The sequence below is a fragment of the Marmota marmota genome, unplaced genomic scaffold, assembly GCF_001458135.2.
Source record: "Marmota marmota marmota unplaced genomic scaffold, marMar, whole genome shotgun sequence".
Taxonomy (NCBI): domain Eukaryota; kingdom Metazoa; phylum Chordata; class Mammalia; order Rodentia; family Sciuridae; genus Marmota; species Marmota marmota.
In genome coordinates, this window is record NW_026000077.1 from 1,209,461 (window position 1) to 1,231,954 (window position 22,494).

At 34.0% G+C, this 22,494-nt stretch overlaps 1 protein-coding gene across 11 annotated transcripts in view; it reads right to left on the reverse strand.

Moving 5' to 3' along the window:
• St7l (suppression of tumorigenicity 7 like) overlaps window positions 1-22,494 on the reverse strand; it is a 164,472-nt gene that overhangs the window by 124,851 nt on the left and 17,127 nt on the right. For all 11 annotated transcript variants that reach the window (XM_015502183.2, XM_048814524.1, XM_048814531.1 and 8 more), the window contains 6 exons: window positions 21,108-21,162; window positions 17,485-17,600; window positions 12,187-12,265; window positions 5,353-5,507; window positions 2,113-2,210; window positions 1,600-1,714 (listed from right to left, as the gene is read on the reverse strand). In XM_015502183.2, the coding sequence (XP_015357669.1) occupies window positions 1,600-1,714; window positions 2,113-2,210; window positions 5,353-5,507; window positions 12,187-12,265; window positions 17,485-17,600; window positions 21,108-21,162 (618 nt within the window). The remainder of the gene's footprint in view (window positions 1-1,599; window positions 1,715-2,112; window positions 2,211-5,352; window positions 5,508-12,186; window positions 12,266-17,484; window positions 17,601-21,107; window positions 21,163-22,494) is intronic.

Consider the following 22,494-nt stretch of genomic DNA (forward strand, 5'->3'; position numbering starts at 1 on the left):
TGGGAGTCACACACCTGCTAAAGTAGATTCTGCTGGGAAGGAATCTCGTTGGCCGAACTTTGGTGACTTCCCCTCTCTGCTATGGCGGGCCCCTGGCTCCCTGCCGGAGTGTCCGAAGGGAGGGGTGGAACTGGCTTGTCTCTGGTCTGACTCAATCTCTGGTTTTAGTTCCCAGTTCGCTATTTCATAAAGGCTTGGTTAGATTCCCTTCATGTCACCTCCTGAGCCGGGTGGGCGGGGCTGTTCACGGAGCCGAGTGGGCGGGAGGGCCATTTGCCGGGTGGGCGGGGCCGTTCGCAGAGCCTTGCGGGTGGGGCCGTTCGCCATGCGGGCGGGGGCCCATGCGGGCGGGGCCGTCAGCAGAGCCGGGAGGGCAGGGGGCCATCTGCCGGGCCTGGCGGGGACCCTTCTCACTGCGCCGCCGGGGGCCACTTGCAGAGCCGGGCAGGCGGCGGCCGCGGGACTGGACCTCTGCGCCGCGTGGTCAAGATTCACTCGTCTGGGACAAACTGTCACCTCTAATAAACTTACTAATTCCCAGCAGGTCTCCTTTCAGCGGAATTTTGCTAGAAGGTCCTCAGTAGGTAGAATTTAGGTGTATTAATGGGTCTTTCTGATCCCATTAATGTGGAGATACTGAAAGTGCTGCTTCCTCGCTGGCCGCCATGTTGGATCCCCTTTTTTTTTTTTTTTAGGAATTAGGAATTAAACCTAGAAGCCTTTACTACTGAGCTACATCCCCATGCTTTTTCTTTTAACTTAAATCTTTTTTTTTAATCTTTATTTATTTATCTTTATGTGGTGCTGAGGCTCAAACCCAGTGCCTCACATATACTAGGCAAGCACTCAACCACTGAGCCTCAACCCCAGCCCCCCGTACCTTTATTGTGCTTTTTATTATTCTCCGACACGGTCTTGCTAAGTTACTCAGGCTGGCCTCAAATTTGTGATCCTTTTGCCTCAGCTTTCCAAGTAGCTAGGATTATAGAAACGCAACCCCATATGTGGTTTCTGAATTAGTCTTTATAAATACTGTTAAGCAACTTCTGTTAGCTTTCCTTGATATTCAAACGAGTATAAAAAAGAGGCACCCTACTATGTGCACAGCATTTACACATTTCCAATTATCTCATGCAAGTCATGCTGTCTTCAATGTAACCAATGTTCATTTGTTTATACATTTCACTAAACTGTAAATCCTACGATGATGAAATCCATTTCTTCTTGTTCACATTTTATTCCAAAGTGCTTCATTCCTATTAGACACTCAATAAACCAAATTTTTTTTCTTTTGGTGGTGGTGCTGGAGATCGAACCCAGAGCCTTGTGTGTACAAGGCAAGCACTCTACCAACTGAGCTACATCCCCAGCCCAAAAGAATAAATCTTTGACAGAAGAAAAAGTTCCTCCTTGTAGGCTTTTGCTACCAAAAGTCCTGATAAAAAAAGATACTTAATAGCAATTTGTACTTAGACATACTAAATACTGACTGGTAAGAATAGAGAAAATTAGAGAAATACTAGAATGGTATCATATTTATGAATACATAATTTAAAAGAAAATCCTTTAACATACTATCAATTAAGACAAAAAACTCACCATCATATTTTGCTAGGACTGCCTGAACATCTGCATAGGCCTGTAATTCTAAAAGTGATTCTAAGAGATTTTCATGGATGTTCAACATGGTAAGAGGAGGAAATTCTTTCATCAACTGTATATTGAAAGAAAAAAAAGAGATTAAAATTAGAACAGAGGAACTTTCACTAAAGTTGAAATTCTTTTGCTTCTTTACAAAACTGTAGAGACTCAGTCCTTAAAAAATGTATGTATATTAGGAGTTGGGGCTGTAGTTCAGTGGCAGAATGCTTGCCTAGCATGTGTGAGGCACTGGGTTTGATCCTCAGCACCACATAAAAATAAACAAAGGCATTCTGTCCATTTACAACTCTAAAAAACAGATTTTAAAAAAAGTATGTGTATTAAATAAATAGCATTATAAAACCCACCAATTAAAAAACAGTAATTCTGTATCAAAATAACTGGTAACTTCAACTACATTTTATTTTTAGAGGAATCCATATAACAGTTTCAGTTATCAAACTTACTTACATCTCTCATTATTTTCACTGCTTCTCTTATTCTTCCTAATTTTCTTGCACACATTGCCAATCTTCTTTTAATATATACTAGCACATTGGTATCTCTCCCTATATAAAAAAACAAAAAGTAACACAATATTACTTTCATATTATGGCCTGTTATTTCACTAGAATATTATTTCTTAACTGCTTATCCTACAAGATTCAATTAAAATTAAATTGTGTCAAGATGGAAGAATATTTAATGATTACTGAATCTGGGTGAAGAATATTTTGAATAGGAATCTCTTACATTTGTTTATGCTTGAAGTTTTATGTGTTAAAAATTTATATTATACACACACACACACACACACAAAATATATATATATAAATATATAGTGTGTGTGTGTGTGTGTGTGTGTGTGTGTGTGGTGCTGAGGATTGAACCCAGGACCTTGTGCCTGGGAGGCAAGCATTTTACCAAGTGAGCTATATCCTCAGCCCCTAAATGTTTAAAATATATGTTGAATTACTTTTGCCTCTAATAGTAAGTAATCTGAGTACAGTATATAGAATGTAATTTGTGTTTGAATAACAAATTTAATTTAATATTGCTGGACAAGAAATACATATATTAAAGGGAAAATATAACACTAGCCTATTATTTTAAGTTTCTGCATAAATAATCTATAGTTTTAATATTCTCTATTTTTTTAACTGAAAAACTCAAAATGTTCAAAGTACAATTTCTATGACTAATGTAAACTTTTTATTAACAACTAATAACAAACTATAAAACTACTTCTAAGAAGGACTAACAAAATTCTGTAACATGTTTAATTTTAATTTTATATTATGTAAAGACAAATGGCATGTTTTTTGTTTTGGTCAGTATTGAGGATTGAATCCAGAGCTCTCACATGGTAGGAAAATTTTCTATCACTGACCTACATCCCTGGCCCTTTTTATTTTTTGTTTTGAGACAGGGTTTCACTAAGTTGCCCTAGTTTGCCCTCAAATTTGTGATCCTTCTGCTTGACCCCGAGTTGACTTTATTACAGACGTAGTTTCATAAGTTCCAGTCTGCAAAGCTAAATATTCCTGCAGTTGTGTGTAATAACATACATTAATGAAACATACTGTAAACATCATATTTAACTTGGAGAGAAAACATTATCTAACTTTTAATTTCCACAAACAAAAGATTTAGAACTTAACTGCTAACGGATAATGCATTACATAAACATATTTCATTTACTTTCTGTTATCCACCCAAATCATAAAACTAAAATCCTCTGGCCATAAAAGGTAACAAGCAGGAGCAACATTCCTAATTCTAACATCTCTGGTAAAGTATCTCAATCATAATCAGAAGAGTATCGTTAAAGATTAGAGAGACCATTTGACCCAGTTATCACACTCCTCGGCATATCCCCAGAGGAATTAAAATCAGCATACTATAGTGATGTGGCCACATCAATGTTCACAGCAGCTCAATTCACAATAGCCAAGCTATGGAACAAACCTAGGTGCCCTTCAAAGATGAATGGATAAAGAAAATGTAGTACATTGGATTGTTACTCAGCCATAAAGGAGGAGGAAATTATGGCACTTGCCAGTAAATGGATGAAACTAGAGACTATCATGCTGAGTGAAATAAGCCAATCCCAAAAACCCAAAGGCTGAATGTTCTCTCTGATATATAGATTGCTGATCCACAATGATAGGGGGGAAGGAGGAGTGGAGGTTCACTGAAATGGACAGAAGGAAGGGAGATGGGAATGGGATAATGAATTGGACATAACTTTCCTATGTTTAAATATGAATACACAGTCAGTATAACTTCACATCACATATAACCACAAAAATGGGAAGTTATACTCCATGTTATGAATGATATGTCAAAATACACTCTACTGTCAAAGAACAAATTAAAAAAAAAAAAAAAAGGAATGGAAAGACTTCAGTTGTTGTGGCTAATCTGATCCCAAACACAATCACAGGAAAAAAAATTAACCAAAGAAAGAACCAATGTTACATATAAGGTTGGATTTTATGTTAAGAATCAGATGGTATGACTGGATGTGGTGGTGAACACCTGTAATCCCAGCAATTTGGGAGACTGTGGCAAGAGGATTTTAAGTTTGAGGTCAGCCTCAGCAAGTTAGTGAGACCCTATCTCAAAATTAAAAATAAAAAGGACTGGGGATATAACTCAGTGGTAAACCAACCCTGGGTTCAATCCCCAGTTCCAAAAAATAATAATAATAATAATAATCAGAGCCACTCCTTGATGCTATATATAGATAACAGAGTCTGAAGAGCAAACAAAATGATGTCCTGGGTTGGGGATGTAACTCAAGGGTTCAGTATTTGCCTTGTATGTGCGAGTCTCTAAGTTTGACCCCAGCAGCAGGAAAAAAAAAAAAAAAAGCCTCTATTACTGAGTAAGGATGAAGATAAAGAAAATACCATCAAAAGGATCTTCTCAATCAATACTAATAATCACGAGAATGCTCTCCTAAATACTAAATAGTTTTATATTTATGTTTCTCTAATAACCAGGTGTTCAATTCTTATATGAAATAAATTACCATTAAGTCTCAAAACAGCATATTTCCTTTCAATAACCAGAGCAAATTTAATCCTTTTCACAAGCTCTTTCTGGCTATTACGTATTTCTGTCTTACTGGCTTATACGTATTAATAAATTAGTTAAGTAAAATTTAGCTAATCTACAAGCACTGTTTTTATTATTGGTGGTCTGTGTTTTAAACATGCAAGATCCAATTATAGGTGCTAAAAGAGAGAAATAGAAGATGATCTTAGAAGATGGAAAAATATACCCTGTTCATGGATAGGAAGAACTAACATCATCAAAATGGCGATATTACCAAAAGTTCTCTATAGGTTTAATGCAATGCCAATCAAAATCCCAACGGCATTTCTTGTAGAAATAGAGAAAACAATCATGAAATTCATATGGAAAAATAAAAGACCCAGAATAGCAAAAGCAATGCTAAGCAGGAAGTGTGAATCAGGTGGTATAGCGATACCAGATTTCAAACTATATTACAGAGCAATAGTAACAAACACAGCATGGTACTGGTACCAAAACAGGCGGGTTGACCAATGGTACAGAATAGAGGACACAGANGAGAAAGGTAGCTTGGGGGGGGGGGCGGTTCTTATGGATATAAGGCACAAATAAAGATTTTCAGAATAACAAAAAAAAAAGGACAGTAAAAATCAGTTCAAATTTGCTTACTCAGTTGAGCTTCATGCTGAGGACTCTGGTGCTGGCACTGCTGTGATCGCCTATAAATTGTTTCTCCTGCCTTGAGTGCCTGTTTAAATAACCTTTCAGCATCTACAATAGTGGTTGCTTCTTCCTCAGCCAGTAGAACATATGCAGTGGCACAGCTATGAAAAAAAGCAAGCAAAGCAATTTGAAATAAAACTGTAAGGGCAAGTATTTTCTCTTGGGTATGTCCTTTTGCTCTAAACCAAGTTTCCCTTAGCTTTACCTATACTTTCCATCTCTTGGGGGAAAAAACAAAAACAAAAACCAACTTTATTAGATGTTTTAATTTCTTGGGGACATACTAGTATATTCATTATGTCTAATTCCACAATTTTTTTCAGTCTCTTATGTTTCTCTTCTATTCTTTCTTCTTTTTTACCTCCATGGTCTGACTCTGTGTTTTCTTTTTGTACAAGGGGAGAAAAAGGAAGATATATAAAGAATTGTATGAAAAGTAGTTCTGGCTACCATATACTACAGTGATCAGACTTGCTCTTAGTCACTACATATTCTGTAATATCCAACTCCTGTGGGCAGCTATGAAAGACAGTGAAGTTTGGGAAGAGGGTCTCTATGCTAAAGAGACACCTTTCATATCTGACTCAAAAAAACATTCAGGACTAGGCTTTTCCTTCAAACGTGAGTATTCCCTCTGCATGTGGCTCTATCCTCCCTTGGACTTATGCACAGTAGAATGCAGCATACTTCCCTTGGTCTGAATTCTAGTTCTTCCTTCAAACTCCTACCCTCATTCCTTATACCCATGCTTACCTCAAGTTTTCTTTTATTCACCCTACTAAAACAGAGATTTTTCTTTGTATTAGCCAGTCAATGACTGGCTAATAACATAAATTCATTCTTATTTTTGGATAAAAGAAGAGAAGGAAAAAGTTTCCATTTTCTTATTTTGGTACTGGGGATTAAACCCAGGGTTACTTAACCATTAAGCCACATCCCTAGTTCTTTTTGGGACAGAGCCTTGTTATACTGCTGAGATTGGCTTTGAACCTGCAATTCTCCTTCCTCAGCCTCCCAAGTCACTGGGATTATAGGGCCGTGTGCCACTGCACCTACTTAAAGTTTCCCTTTTCATTTCCAGAAATAACAAGTACCTCTCTTTGGGGACCATGTCTTAGTTCTGATAATATAAGCCTACACTATCCAGAACAGTCAGTAGTCACATATACTTACTGAGCACTTAAAACACGGCTAGTCTGAACTGAAATGTGACATAAGTGTAAAACGCACACAGAATTTTGAAGACTGAGAAAAATATTAAAAATGTTTCAATAGAACAGTGTTTATCTCAACAAGATGAGAGACACTATTGGTAAAAAGTACAAGTGCAGGCATGAAACAAAAGTGATGGCCAGATAACTATCACCATCAATTAAGGTTGAGAAGAGTCTTTCAGATGGAAATGTAAATCATACCATTTAGGCAAATAATAGTCTAAATTAAAGTATTCAATAATTTCACTAATCAGCAATAATATCTCCTATATATTACGTAGATTTCTCTAAAATATTAGATATACTGCTGCTTTAAACACTAGGTATCCTGCCATTTCCAAAACCAATTCAAATGTTTTAAAATAACCATAATAAAAATACTTTTTAAAAGATCTAGATGGATAAAATTGATGCAGTTGAATCAAAATATAAACATTATTACTTATTTATTTTTGTGGTGCTGAGGATCAAACCTAGGGCCTTACAAATGCTAGGAAAGGGCTCTACCACTGAGCTATATCCCCAGTCCCTCAAGATAATTTTAAATTACATTATAGTTGTATGGTATGAAGAGGTTTTTCTTCTCCTAAAGCCTTCTTGTATTTATTCTTGCACCTGAAGATGTTAATGCAATAAATTAATTATATGAATATCTAATGAATCTTACTTTGGGGAATGTAATTTTCTTAAGTTGAGGTTAAATTCACATACCAAAATCACAGTTTAAAGTGTTTTAAAGTGTATAATTCAGAGACTTTTAATAAGTTCTCAAGGTTGTACAATTACCAGCACTACATAATTCTAAAACATTTTCATCACCCCTAAAAGAAATCCATGTCTCCCTAACTCTGACAATCATAAATCTATTTTCTCACTTGATAGTGTCCTTTATTGCATAAAAGATTCTAACTGATGAATGTAATTTATTTTTTTCATATTACTTGTGTTTTTTGGATCCTATTTAATAAACCACTGTAAAATCCAAAGTTGGGGAGATTTGTTCCATATTTTGTTTTCTTCTTCTTCCTTCCTTTATTTACTTATTTATTTAGGAGGTGCTTATCTATCTATCTATCTATCTATTTTAGAGGTGCTGGGAGCAAACCCAGAAGCAATTTACCACAAGCTACATCTCCAGTAGTCCCTTCAGAGTTAGCTGGAATTATAGGCATATGCTATCAGCCCATTTTGATCTGTGTTAGGTCAAACATGTTAGGTCCTTGATTAATTTTGAATTAATTGGTATGTATATGTGAGGTAAAGAGTTCAATTTTGTACTTTTATATGTGGCTATCTAGTTGTTCCAGCATAATCTGTTTTCTAAAAAGACTACTTTGCTCTCCACTGAATATAGTGGCACCTGGGTCAAAAATCAGTTGACCACAGATATCAACTTATTTCTGGATTCTCAATTGAAATCCATTGATTTAGGTTTCTATGTTTATGATTTAATTGCTGTAGTTTTGTAGTAAGATTGAAAATCTTGAAGTGTGAGTCCTCCAACTTTGTTTTTCTCTTTCAAGACTGTTTAGGCTATGCAGAGTCACTTGCAATTCCACATGAATTTTAGGACCAGCTTGTCCATTTCTGCAAAAATAGTAATTGCAATTTTGATAGGACTGCACTGAATCTATAGATCAACTTGGGAAGGACAGTGATGTCATAATAATATTTAAGTCATCCAATCCATGAAGAGAGGATGTCTTTCCATTTAAGTTGTCTTTAACTATCTGAACAGTGTATTAAAGCTTTCAGTGTACAAGTCTTGCATATTCTTGGTTATATTTATTCCAAAGTATCTTAATAATTTTGACGCTATTGTAAATGGTATTATGCTATGATCTGAATTTGAAATGTCCCCCAAAGGATCATGTGTTGAAAGTTTGGTCCCCAGTAATGTTCAGAGATGGGGTTCTTGGAACTGATTATTAGATCATGATGGCTCTGACCTCATCAATTTATTACACCATTAAAGGATTCATAGCTGAATGGACTACTGAGAGGTGGTGGAAAGTGTAGGAGATAGAACCTAGGTGAAGGGAGTAAGTTCTTGAGGATGTGCTCTTGACTATATCTTGTTCCCAGTCTCAGTTCCTATTTTTCCCTCTGCTTCTGGCTACTTATGAATTGAGCTGTTATCTTCTGCCATTTCCTTCTGCTATGATGTTCTGCCTTACCTCAGGACCAAAGCAGTGGAGCAGGTCAACCATGCACTGAAACATCAGAAATCATGAGCCAAAATATACCTATCCTCCTTTAAGTTGTTTTTTGTCATAGGGATAAAAAACTAACACAGATTTGTTTTCTTGGTTTCCTTTCCAGATTGTTCAATGCTAATGTACAGAAATGCAGCTCATTTTTTATATTGAGCTTGTCTCTTCAAACATTTTTTAAATCTTTATTGGCTCTAGTAGTTTTTTGTTTTGTTTTGGTACTAGGAATTGAACCCAGGGGCACTTAACCACTGAGCCACATCCTCAGCCCAGCTGAGGTAGTTTTGTTTGTGTCAATTAAGATTTTCTACATATAAAGATAATGTTATCTATGAATAGATAGTTTTACTCCCTCATTTCTAATTAGGATGACATTTTTTTCTTTTTCTTGCTCAACATACCTAACTAAAACCTCTACTGCTATGTTAAATGAAATGGTAAGGGCAGATATCCTTGCCTTATTTCTGATCTTAGAAAACTTTCAGTTTTTCATTAATCAGTACATAGTTATCACTGGGTTTTTCATATACTTTTTTATCAGATTGATAAAAATCTAACACCAATATATGATGATAACATTTTAAAAATTAGGACTGTAAGGTGTTAGATTTTGTCAAATACTTTTTCTGCATCAATTGAGATAATCATGGTTTTTATCCTTTGTTCTATTAATGTGATGCATTAGATTAACTGATTTCCACATTTTTATCATGAAAGGGTGTTGGATTTTGTCAAATGCTTTTTCTGCATCACTTGAAATGATCAATGATTTCTCTCCTTTATTCTGTTAAGGTGATAATATCACATTGATTAATTTTTATATATTGAGCCATTCTTACATTCTAATAATAAACACCACTTGGTCAGGGAATATAATACTTTCAATATATTGCTGGATTTTATATGTTAGTATTTTCTTTTGGGACGCTTTTCTTCAAATATTATTTTCTGCCTTTTTCTCTCTTCTCTAGGACTCACATTATGTATAAGCTAGTATGTTTGACATTGTCCCACAGGTCTCTCTTAGAGACTTCATTTTCTTTATTTCTTTATTAACTTTTGTTATTTCAATTTATTTTTTCTTGCTCCTTAGATAATATCAATTTAAATAACAAAAGTTAATTGATTCTTCTGTATGCTTAAATCTACTACTGAACTCACTACTAATTTTTTGTTCCCAGCAGAATTTTCAATTTGAGAATTTCCAGTTAGATTCTTTTTATTATCTCTTCCTCTTTATTTATATTACGTAATGGCAATACATCATTCTTATGGTTTTCATTAGCTCTTTGAACACATTTAAAATAATTTATTCAAAGTCTATTAAGTCCCAAGTCTAGGCTTCTTTAGGTGCAGTTTCTATAAATTTCTTTTCTTTCCTATGCTTTGCCCATATGTATATATATTTTTTTTTGTTTGTTTGTTTGTTTGTTTGTTTTCTTTATAATGTTTCATTGAAAATGGGAAACCCTGATTATTATATTCTAAAAACTCTGGAAATAAGATTGTTTTGTACTCCATCTGTCATTGCTGTTTGTTGTAGTCACTTGTTTAATGACTTCCCTGAACCAATTTTATAAAATTCACATTCTTAGTCATGTGGGGCAAATGAAGTGTGAGCTCTGTTAGCTTAGTAGTAAGTTAATGATTCGGCAGAGATTTCCTTAAACACTGAAACTCAAAAAAATCCCACAAAAAACAGAAGTTTTTGCAGATGGGCTGTGTGTATGTTGTATGTGCACACGCATACCAGGCATCTTTCAACTCTGCCTTAGTCTTTACTTCTTGCTTTCACACAACCTAAAGGTTAGCCAGACATGAGAGCTCAGGGCCTTTTCAACTATTTTCTTTTTCTAAAAATTTATTTTTATATATATATATATATATATATATATATATATATATATATACACACACGCGCACACACACACACACACACATATATAAATATATTTTAGTTATTGATGGACCTTTATTTTATTCATTTATTTATATGTGGTGCTGAAAATCGAACCCAGTTCCTCACACATGCTAGGCAAGCACTCTACCACTGAGCCACAACCCCAGACCATTTTCAAGTCTTTTCTAAGCACATGTTCAACTCTGACCAAGCATAAGGCTTTGAGATTCCCAGGTATATGTGGGAGCTCTTCAGAGCCTTAATTCCCCAAAGTGTATCATTCTCCAGCCTTTCCTCATAAGCTTTCTAGCTTGTCTGTTTTTAGCCCCAGCTGTTATCCCTTGCCTCAGACAATAGTGACTAATGCAGTTACCTTTAAATGTTTTCAACAAACGTGCCCTATGTAGTTAATTCAGTTCTGAGAAATGTTCAAGTTAACTCAAATAAAGGCAAGTCCTTTCAGTTGGTCTTTCATGGAGCCACCACACAGGTTAAAACAACCACTGTTCTTTGATAAAATGATATGGATCTATACTTACAATGTGCACTACTGTCTTCAAGGTTAACACTGAGCTAGAGAGTAGATGATCGGGCCGGGGTATATTAAAGACGATAGGTATTTTCACCTTTGATCTAACATTCACTAGATTGCTGTAAACTTTTTTATTATTTTGATTGTGAGTTTATTCACTGTTTTTGGAGTTCACTACTCTACCATTTTTGCACCACTTTGGGAAAACATTCCTTGAGTGACCCCAAATAGGACTATATTTTTACTCTTGGCATTTATTTAGTATGTATTAGATTAATTTCTATTAGCTTAGTGCAGTGATGCACAACTGTAATCCCAATGAGGCTGAGTCAGGAGGATTATGTGTTTGAAGCCAGTGTCAGCAACTTGGATCTGTCTCAAAATAAAAAGGGCTGGGGATGAATCTCAGTGGTAGAGCATCCCTGAGTTCAATCCTCTACTGTCAAAAATATATACATAATAAATTAAAATAAATAAATAAATGTTGTTAACTTAGGGAGGGATTTTGACAGAGTTATGTTTTTACTTATTTTGAATCCTCTTCTTATGCCTTTAAGCCCATTAGCAACTGACATTCTCAGTACTGAATGAATGTTCTGAATTAATGATTTAAATGAAAAACAAAATTAAAACACTGGCATAAGCATTTTAATACCCTTATAGTATTATCACATTCTCCATTTAAAAAAAATTCTACCATAATTTCTATTCAAAATCATATATAAGTTTTAAATTTCAGAAACAAAATAGAGATGTCAGTGAATACTGCAAATTTTATCTTTAGGAAGAGGGAACTATAATAGTATAATGTATAATAGTATAATGACTCCAAGGGTCTTAGAAACAGACAAAAGGAAATATAAAATCATTTGCCTGAGTTTCCTTTAAAACAAACTTATTTTCCATATAATTCAAACTTACTCATTGTTTAATTCTAAAGCTTGATAGGCTGCTTTGATTCGAGCTGGAGGATTTCTTTCCCTCCATGCCTTCTGCATAACTGTAGGAAAAATATTTCAAAAGTGGATGAGATGGTAAACATAAATAACTTTATGCAAAATATATGAAGAATGAACAAGGAGAGTAAATAAAGCTTTAAATAATATGTTTTTAAATATATAAAACAAGAAGTTGAGTTTCTAATTCACATTAACTTTATGAGAAATTTACATTAAACATAGAAGGTTTAAGTGTAATAAAATAATCTTTCTCTGATTTATTTGAATAACAACATATAAGGTACTTAACAAGTTTAATTTCATTGTTTATTATATGTGAATATTGATATATCTAAATGAACGTTAAAATTCAGTTTGAGTGATATTAGATTATAATCAACATGAAATATTCCAGTTCTGTTTTTATCATTTTCTAAAGATTCTACGGAACTGCTATAAATATACAAAAACTTAAAACAGAGTCTGTCTAATCAATGATTCACTCTAAGAAGAATGTGTGGATTCGCATTTTGCAGGAAAAGCAGAGGGAAGAATTAATTTAGAATATAATACATCTCTGGAGTATGTCACCTTTAGCAGAATTCAACAAAAGCCTAAGCTAGAATTTCTCTGGAATAATCATATTAGTTTTGCTACCATTCACTATACTAAAATAAAGATATTACACTAAGTAACATTTCTTAAAAATTAAAAGAACAAACAAACAAAATGAAGATATCTGGCTTAGTTTAAGTTTGACAAGAAAAACAAGGAACCTATGAGTGTTGATTTTGGAACAAAACCCACCTCTGTCCAGAAAGAATAATGTGGAAAATGTTTGATTTTTCCCTTGGAAAGAAAATATTAGTGTTGGCTTAGAAAAGGAGACAATATATTCCACTTGTGTAACAAAAAATTCTTTTCTCATATCAAACATGTCACCAGCTAGCTGCAGCTAATGCTTCCTGAACTTGACAAATTGATGCAAGGCAGCATCCATCTGATTCTAAGTAAAGAACATTATTCTGTTGAAACTCTAAAATATTACATAAAAATAGAGCATAATATTAGATTTGCTATTTCTGATGATAGGGCTCTTTTCTATAAGTTATATGATGTTTACAAGTCAAATTTTAATACTAAATCTTTACCAACATTTTAAAGAGTTACTTGATATTCAGGTATATTAAGTACATATCAATTTCTTTAACCAATTCCCTTTTGATGGACAACTAAGTTATATCCAATACTTTGCTAACAAAGAACTGTGATAACAATCTTTCAGTGTCTATCTTTGCATAGCTGATCAAATATTTCCTTTCTAGAAATAAAAGGTTCTGGACGGACATATGTCTCCAAATTCCTCTCAACAATATCATATTAATTTATACTCTCACTTTATAGGAGAATGATAATTTCCATACTTCCTTAACAACCAACTACAAAAGTTGAGCATCCCCAATCCAAAAATCCCAAATCTGAAATACTCCAAAATAAAGAACATTAACCTCAGGTGGGCAATTCCACATGTGACCTCATGTTCTTGCAGTCAAAACACAAGTACACTAAAAATACTGTATGAAATTACCTTCAAGCTAAGTGTATAAAGTGTACATGAAATATAAGTGAATTTTATGTTAGGACTTGAGTCCCATTCCCAACGTATCTCCTTATATATTTGGAAATATTCAAAAATTTTTAAAAATCTGAAATCCAAATATTTATGGTCTCAAGTATTTCTTATAAGGAATATTCAACCTGCCTTATCAATCTTTGCTAATATGTGAAAACAATCTCATTTTTGGTTTTTTTAAAATTTTTCTATTGAGGTTATCTCATCTACTTTTAAGTAATTTTTCTTATTTTTCTGTTTTCAAATGCTCTAGCTGGCCTTTCAAGATTATTCTTCATAACCCAAGTCAGTCCTAACTCTAAGGGGAAAAGGGAAGTAGAGGAAGGAAAAAAAATGTGCATTTTTTTTTTCTAAAATAAGGATCAGGAATAATTTAAAGCAAAATGTTGACTTAGTATTCAAATGTTCTCTTTAAGACCTCATGATATGCTTTAAAAAATTAATTAAAGCTTTTAGTAATTCATTCAAATTTACCTATTTTTAAGCCAAATATTTTGACATTCTAATAAGCACAAAAGAGACCAGCAGTTATCCCTAGGACAGGGATCACATATGTAAATGTCTACAGAGGCCAGGTAGGAAACATGACAATGAACTAAAACCACATTTACTGTCTGAAGAGAATAGCCACAATTCATTTCTAGCTTATTACTGCCAAGTGGAAATGTAGATCCACTTTTCCCATACTTTCCAAAAAGTGTAAATCAGATTTTAATGTGAATTTTGCTTTTTATTTATTTTTTTAATAGAATCTCTCTGTTGTCCAGCCCTTAATTCCTGGCTTTACAGGATTCTTCTACCTCACCCTCCCAAGAGCTGGGACTACTGGTACATGCCATTGTGACCAGCATCTTTATTTTTAAATGTTGAAAATTAAAACATATAATTCAAAAAACATTGCTGGCTGTCCCTTGAGAATATGGGTTTCTGTTGTTGTTGTTTTAGTTACAGATGGACATAATAGCTTTATTTTACTTATTATTTTTATATGGTGCTGAGGATCTAACCCAGTGACTCACATGTGCTATGCAAGTGCTCTACCACTGAGCCACAACCTTAGCCCCAAGAATATACTTGTTCTCTGCCTTAGATAAACAAATTGATAAGATGAGAACAAAATCAACTCATTTAATGATTACTAAAGATGATACGTCAGGGAAATTTGCCACATCCCATATACATACACATTTGTCTTTTGAATATAAAACTATTAATATATATCATTGGCTTTCTGGGAATTTGGTCTAGTCCAAGCTCCAAGATTTATCTATCTTTCCATCTTGGAATTTGAATTCAGAAGAGAACATTATCATGGAAGATGCACGCTAATATGTTTACTTGAACTGAAAAATGAAGTCACAGACTTCACTACCAGAAAGCGTCTGGTTTCGTTAATAGGATTGAAAAATGAAGACATGCATCCAATTAGGTTTCATGGAGGACATATTTCAAAGTTTAAAGATCTAAGTTATATATCTGTAAGGACTTGACAAAACTTTGATTAAAATATATCACATTATTTAGAACCCAGACCAAATTTACATTAAAAAAGTATACTTGTTTATTGTAGAAAAGTCTGCTTATGATAAAAGACTTAAGCATTAATTATAATACAATTATAAAGTACGTAAAATAGATATGCATTAAGAAGAAAAAGGACTTACAAAAGCTTGTTACTGTTAGAAAACGTTTAATCATGTAGTTTTCAATAGATAAGGTGGGTATCAAATTTTTTGATTCCAGGATCTGGGGCAATATATGTAGCTTAGTAGTAGAGTACGTAGCATGTGTCCTAGGTTCAATCCCAGAAAACACACACACACACACACACACACACACATATAAAATAAACTGACTCCATGATGTATATTTAAAATAAGGCATATTAATTTTACTTTTTTAATGTCTACAAAATTTTGCAATATGTCAAAAATTACATTCTTTGTCATTATTTTACCTTGTAATGTTAATTTTAAAAAGATTGAGTTAGACGCAATGGCGAATGCCTGTAATCCCACTGACTGGGCTGAGGAAGGATCACAAGTTTGAGGCCAGCCTCAGCAATTTAACAGGGCCCTAAGCAACTCAGTGAGACCTTGTCTCAAAAAATAAAAAGGGCTGCGGACATAGCTTAGTGGTAAAGCACCCCTGGGTTCAATCCCCAGTACCAGAAAAAAAAAAAAAAAGTAAAAGGACACATATGTGGGGAGCCACACAGAAGGACCATGCCTTCCAGACCTGATGCCTCAGGCTCTGGCCAACCACTCGGATAGCAAGACGGTCATCTTTGTGGGGCATGTCCCTAGGGTTGAGTTACACTCACCTGTTCCCTTATACTCCTGCCCCTTCTGCCTTTTTATGAATAGAACTTTCTAAGAACAAGAGTCCTCCCCAACAAAAGGTGACTTCCAAACGTGTTCCCTCTCTCTCATCAGCCTCTCATGACTTTCTCTTGCTTTCCCTTTTGGGGAGCCTGAGGATGAAAGATGGGGAAGCCATCCTAAAGCTTGTATAAAGGTAAATCATGTCTGTGTTTTTATTTTATGTCCCTGCAAATTCACACGAGTGATCTTAGTTCAGCTGCCCGCACTGGTTGGGGGTGGCATACATAATTTTTAAATTCTTTTTGGAGATAGTGAATGTTTTAAGACTATAGTTTTAGTGTAGAAATGTTTTAAGACTACAGTTTTAGTGGACAGTCAGAGTGGCTGTTTGGAAAGTCTACTGATGTTTGCAATTCTGACTATGAGAGGGCTAATTTCCAGACTCACTTCAATCCTTAAAATTAACTCATAATACTTACACTCTACTCCTATTTCTAAAACATACTTTTGCTAATAATAACATTAAACTTATAAACATAAAGCAATTCTTTTTTAACCTCTATTTGAAATTAAATATTTTATGAAACCATATCAAAGATCCTTAAATTCCTGCTACCATCTATCCTTAATATACTTAATCCAACGACGATACATGACAATGAACTCAATTCAATGCTAAGAAACTGGCTTTTTCAAACTACCTGGCTTTTTCAAACTACCTATCAATGTGGTTAAGTGGAAGTAGTAGTATTATAGTGGTTAAAAGCCAAACTGGAGTTTGAAACCTATCCTTATGTATTAGCTGTGTGATTAGGGCATACTACTTGATCTCTCTTTGCCTTAGTTCCTTTGTTTTATTTATTTATTTGCAGTGCTAGAGATCAAATCAATGGTCTTATGCATGCTAGACAAACACTTCAGCAGTAAGCTTCATCCCCAGAACCAGTTCTTTTATTTTTAAAACTAAACTGATACTAGTACCTCTCATAAAGTGGGAAAATTAAATTAGTACATTTCTACAAATTACTTAAACCAGGGCTTTCATATGTGTCTTCCTTAATAGTGTATGAAACTTGGAGAGCAAGGAATATACTTTCATCTTTGATCCCTATCAGCTAGCACACTGCCTGGCATACTGCAAATACTATATTATTTAATATAATTTGAGTTAATATGTCTGTTAATATTATTTAATCTGAGTTTCTTGTCAATAATGCAAATAACTTCAACCCAAATAACTCTGGATATTATAATAAATAACTCTAAAGAACTTTTCAAATAATTTTCACAGTCACTGTTTGCACCATGAATAGATATGACGTACCTGTGTCTGAAGGACGTAAAAAGTCTGAGTCACAGGTGAAAAAGGTCTGATGGTCCTGAGCTGACAAGTTCATGTCATAGTATGTAAGTGGCTCTTTTCCAGTCACCCAAGTGTATCTTAACCAAAACACAAGAAAATATTTAAATTAGACATGAGAGAGCATCTGTCTGCTATAACATACACTATTTAAATTCCAAAGATAGAGGACTACAAGTTCTATATTCTATTTCAGGATATTTTTAAAATTTATTATACTTAGCAAAATGAGTGAGATAATCTACAAAAACTAATTAAGAATATGATAATAAAACATCAAAAAGGAAATCAAAAGAATAAATTATTCAATACACAATGCTCTGAATACTGGATTTGAAGGAATAAAACAATGTTAGATATACACCTCATTAAATATATTTGAATAAATTCTCAATGAATAAAAATTAAATATTACAAGTAAAACTCCATAGAAGCTAAAAGAAAGGAGATGAATTTCTACTCAATATCAAGATGGTGTAGGGCTTTCAGTGTATAGACAGAGCAGGGCACAGTGGTGCACACCTACCATCTCTACAACTCGGGAGGCTGAGACAGGAGGATCACAAGTTTGATGACAGCCTGGGCAACTTAGCAAGACCCTCTCTTAAAATTAAAAAAAAAAAACTGACTGGGAGAGAAACTTTTTTTCCATATTTCACTAAAGTAAAATTATAAACTTTCATCCCACCCAATCCTACAATAAACTGTCTAGTAAATACTCTTTTTATTTTCCAAACCGGAGATTGAACCCAGGGGTACTCTACCACTGAGATACTTCCCAAGATCTTTTTATTTTGAGATTGTTCTTGTTAAGTTGTTAAGGTCCTCAAACTTGTGATTCTCCTTCCTCTGCCCCTCAAGAAGATGGGATTACAGACATGCACCACCACACCAGGCTAGTAAATACATTTTTAAATGTCAAATCTCATTAGTAATAAACAAATAGTGAATTAAAATTAAGTTTTACTCTTCACCTATCAAACTGATGAAGATGTGTTATCAAGGATGAAGTGGAATATGCATATGTATGTTATGGGAATAAATGCAAATTAGAATACATTTCTCTTCTCAGAAATCAATTGGGTAATATCTATCAAAAGTCTCTAAAAAGTTACATCTAGGTGGAATTCCATTAAACATTTTCTCTCCTTTAAAAAAAATTTTAAATTTACATAGTAATGATTTTCAAAAATCAAGGGAAGAAAAAAAACCTGTTTATACCCTATTATTCAGTAATCCCTGTGCTACAAATAAACCCTGAGGAAATAATCATAGATGTGGCTACATACTTATAATATACCAATTTAATGCTAACAGTGGAAAAATAATCTCAGTAACCCAGATGGGAGAGACTATGGGTAAAGTAAGATATATGCATGCATACAATAGAAAAAATACAACCATAAAAATCACATTTTTAAAGAAATCCATGTTATCAAGAAATTTTGTAGGAAATTCACATAATGTTATATTAGAAAAAAAGTAGGATGTATATCTTTGAGTATGGTGTTAAAGTTTTGTTTCTATATGTGCATATAAAAGAGAGACTGGATGGAGATATTCTAAAATACTAATAGCAATTAACACTCAGTGGTGGAAAAGTGATTTTTACTTTCATTTTTATGCATCTATGTATTTTTAATTTTGTACAATGAATATGCATATATTTTACAAACAGAAAAACTGAGAACCAGAAAAGAACATTTTAAATGTTATTTATACATGATCAAAGTTCTTAAGTTATTTTATACCATTAAACAATAGCTGGGTATGGTGGCTCATGCCTGTAATCCCAGCAATTTAAGAGGCTGAGAAGGGAGCATCACAAGTTTGAGGGCAGCCTCAGCCACTTAACAAGACCCTATGAAACTTAGTGAGACTGTATGTCAAAATAAAAAGTAAAAAGGACTGGGGATGTGACTCGGTGTGTAAGTTTCCTGGGTTCAATCCCCAGCACAAAAATAAATAAATAAATAGCCTTGCTAAAATTTTAGCTTTTTTTTTCCCCTAAATAGATATCTATATCTGTAAGCAGATATATTTTAGTTGTCAAAGGATCTTTTATTTATTTATGTGAGACGCTGAGGATCGAACCCAGGGCCTTACACATTCGAAGAAAGCACTCTACCACTGAGCTACAACTCTAGCCCTAAAATTTTAGTTTATAAAAAAATTGTCATGAAGAAAAAAGGAAAACCAAATTCTTGTTAATCTATCAAAGTTTTGCTACGCATTCTAAAAGTAAGAAAATACTGAGCTAGAGGTATAGCTCAGTAGTAGAGCACTTCATCTTGCACGTATGAGGCCCTGGGTTTGGTCATTAGCACCATAAAAGATAATAAAAATTTAAAAATAATTAGTAATCCATATTATTCCTAAAATGATTGGAGGCAGATGAAATACAAAGTATAATATAACCTACATTGAAAGTAAATTAAAAAGATTCAATAGAGGAAAAATAATAATTGGGACACAAATGGAACCTAAAATGAAATTAACCATAAAGTTCAGTGCATTTACTAAGAATTGATTACAGTATGGCTTTAAACTTTCTAGAACTACAAAATGATTATCAACCAATTCAGACTTTTTTGAATTAATCATTCAAAAGAAGCATATTTCTGGTACTAAGAAATTTCTCTTTAAAATCTTCATGAAGTAGAATCTGTATAATATAACAAGGAACTGTGGCAATAACTTAATAAACAGTGTAGAAGGTTCAAGGACCTCTTACAGAATCCCCTAATACAGGTTAAAGACATCTCCCATAAAAGCCTAGTTTTCACTTTCCAGGATGCCTCTATCTTACACTATCAAGTACTTACAAAGAAGGGTTATTGTTTAAGCATTTTTGTATCTCCATCATTTTGCACAGAGTAGGGTTGTACAGTGAGTTAAACAACATGCTCCAGTCTACCTCCAGGTAAAACAAAGTCCTACTCAAAATAAAAATGAAAGTCAGGGCTGGGATTGTGGCTCAGTGGTAGAGTGCTCACCTAGCATGCATGAGGCACTGGGTTTGATCCTCAGCACACATAAAAATGAAAATAAAGATATTGCATCCACCTAAAACTAGAAAATACATATTTTTAAAAAAATGAAAGTCAAATATCAATAGTTGGAAGTTTCTAGAGATGCTTTTTCATTCACAATAAAACTGGAAGAAAAATGAACACAGTAGTGTAGAGAGGAGACGGTAATATAAAATCACTAAAAAAATCCTGTACCGTTGCTCAAATATGAGCTCATATTCACATTCAGATTGAAGTTTTCTAGTGAATCTTGAAATCTTGAAATTGAGCACATATGCATAGGAGTTTGCTGACACCTACAATTTTTTTTAACCTCAAGAATTCTTTAAAAAAGGCTTTCTAACATAAACTAAGGGACTTATTACATATCACAAACATGATTTAAAGCATTGCTTCTAATACATAGTCAAGATGCTGCCACAAAAACTTGAGCTAATCTTTTTACCTTATTATATATATCAACATCTCCAACTGGAAGAAACTGTGATATATTTATAAAAACAAATGTTTCCATAGTACTTTCACTCTACTTATAATGAAAGCAAAATGTAGTACCTTCTATATTCTGCTCCTCTGAAAAGATTTAAAGGGTTTCTCCATACCTTGCATTCTGAAAAACATGGGGGAAAAAAAAGAGTTCAAACAAATGCAGTCAAATCTTCATTTAATCAACATTCACTGTCTACCCAGTTATTCTAAGCACAGAACTAGCCACAGATGATACAAAGACAAATAAACCATTAATCACCTTGGCTCTCAAGAAGCATAGAATTAAATCTAGTCATTCCTTATTTCTGTCTCCATAGTGTTTGGTTCATAATTCAGTTATGTCAGTTACCATTTAAAATGTGATTGATTATCTGTTTGGATTTTAATTTCCCCTCTCAAATATGATATCTTAGCTCACTTTTATGTTTGTGAAGCCTACCACAGTATCTGGAACTGACTTGTTTAACTGAATTAAATACAGTATTATGAACCATCACCTAAACTGTATGACAAGTGCTATAGTTGAGACCTGTTTTATTCCAACCAAAAAAAAAAAAAAAGGAAAGTGAATTTTTCTCTGGAGGAATCAGCGAAGGTTTTAGGGTGGAGGTGACATTTGAACTGAAGCTGAATCATTGAATCATAAAAGATGAGTCGAAGATTGCCACATTCAAAGCAGAGGGATTACCATAAAACTGTACATCATGTTTAGGCTAGAGCAGACGGTAGGGTGTAGGAGGAAGAGCTGAAATAAAGGTAGACTGAAGGAAATTGATGAAGGAACTTATATTCCATTTTAAAGAGTCTGAAGATGATATAAAATCAATCAACAAATATATGAAAAAAATGTTCATCATTGCTAGCAATTAGAGAAATGCAAATCAAAATCACTCTTAAGATTTCATCTCACTCCAGTCAGAATGGCAGCTATTATGAACACAAATACCATTAAGTGTGGGCGAGGATGTGGGGGAAAAGGTACACTCCTACACTGCTGGTGGGACTGCAAATTGGTGCAGCCAATATGGAAAGCAGTATGAAGATTTCTTAGAAAACTGGGAATGGAACCACCATTTGACCTACCTATCCCTCTCTTTGGTCTATACCCAAAGGACTTAAAAACAGCATACTACAGGGACACGGCCACATCAATGTTTATAGCAGCACGATTCACAATGGCTAAACTGTGGAACCAACCTAGATGCCCTTCAATAGATGAATGGATTAAAAAAAATGTGACATAGACACACAATGGAATATTTATTACTCAGCAATGAGAGAATAAAATCATGGCATTTGCAGGTAAATGGATGGAGTTAGAGAAGATAATGCTAAGTGAAGTTAGCCAATCCCAAAAAACCAAATGCTGAATGTTTTCTCTGATATAAGGAGGCTGATTCATAGTGGGGTAGGGAAAGGAAGCATGGGAGAAATAGACAAACTCTAGATAGGG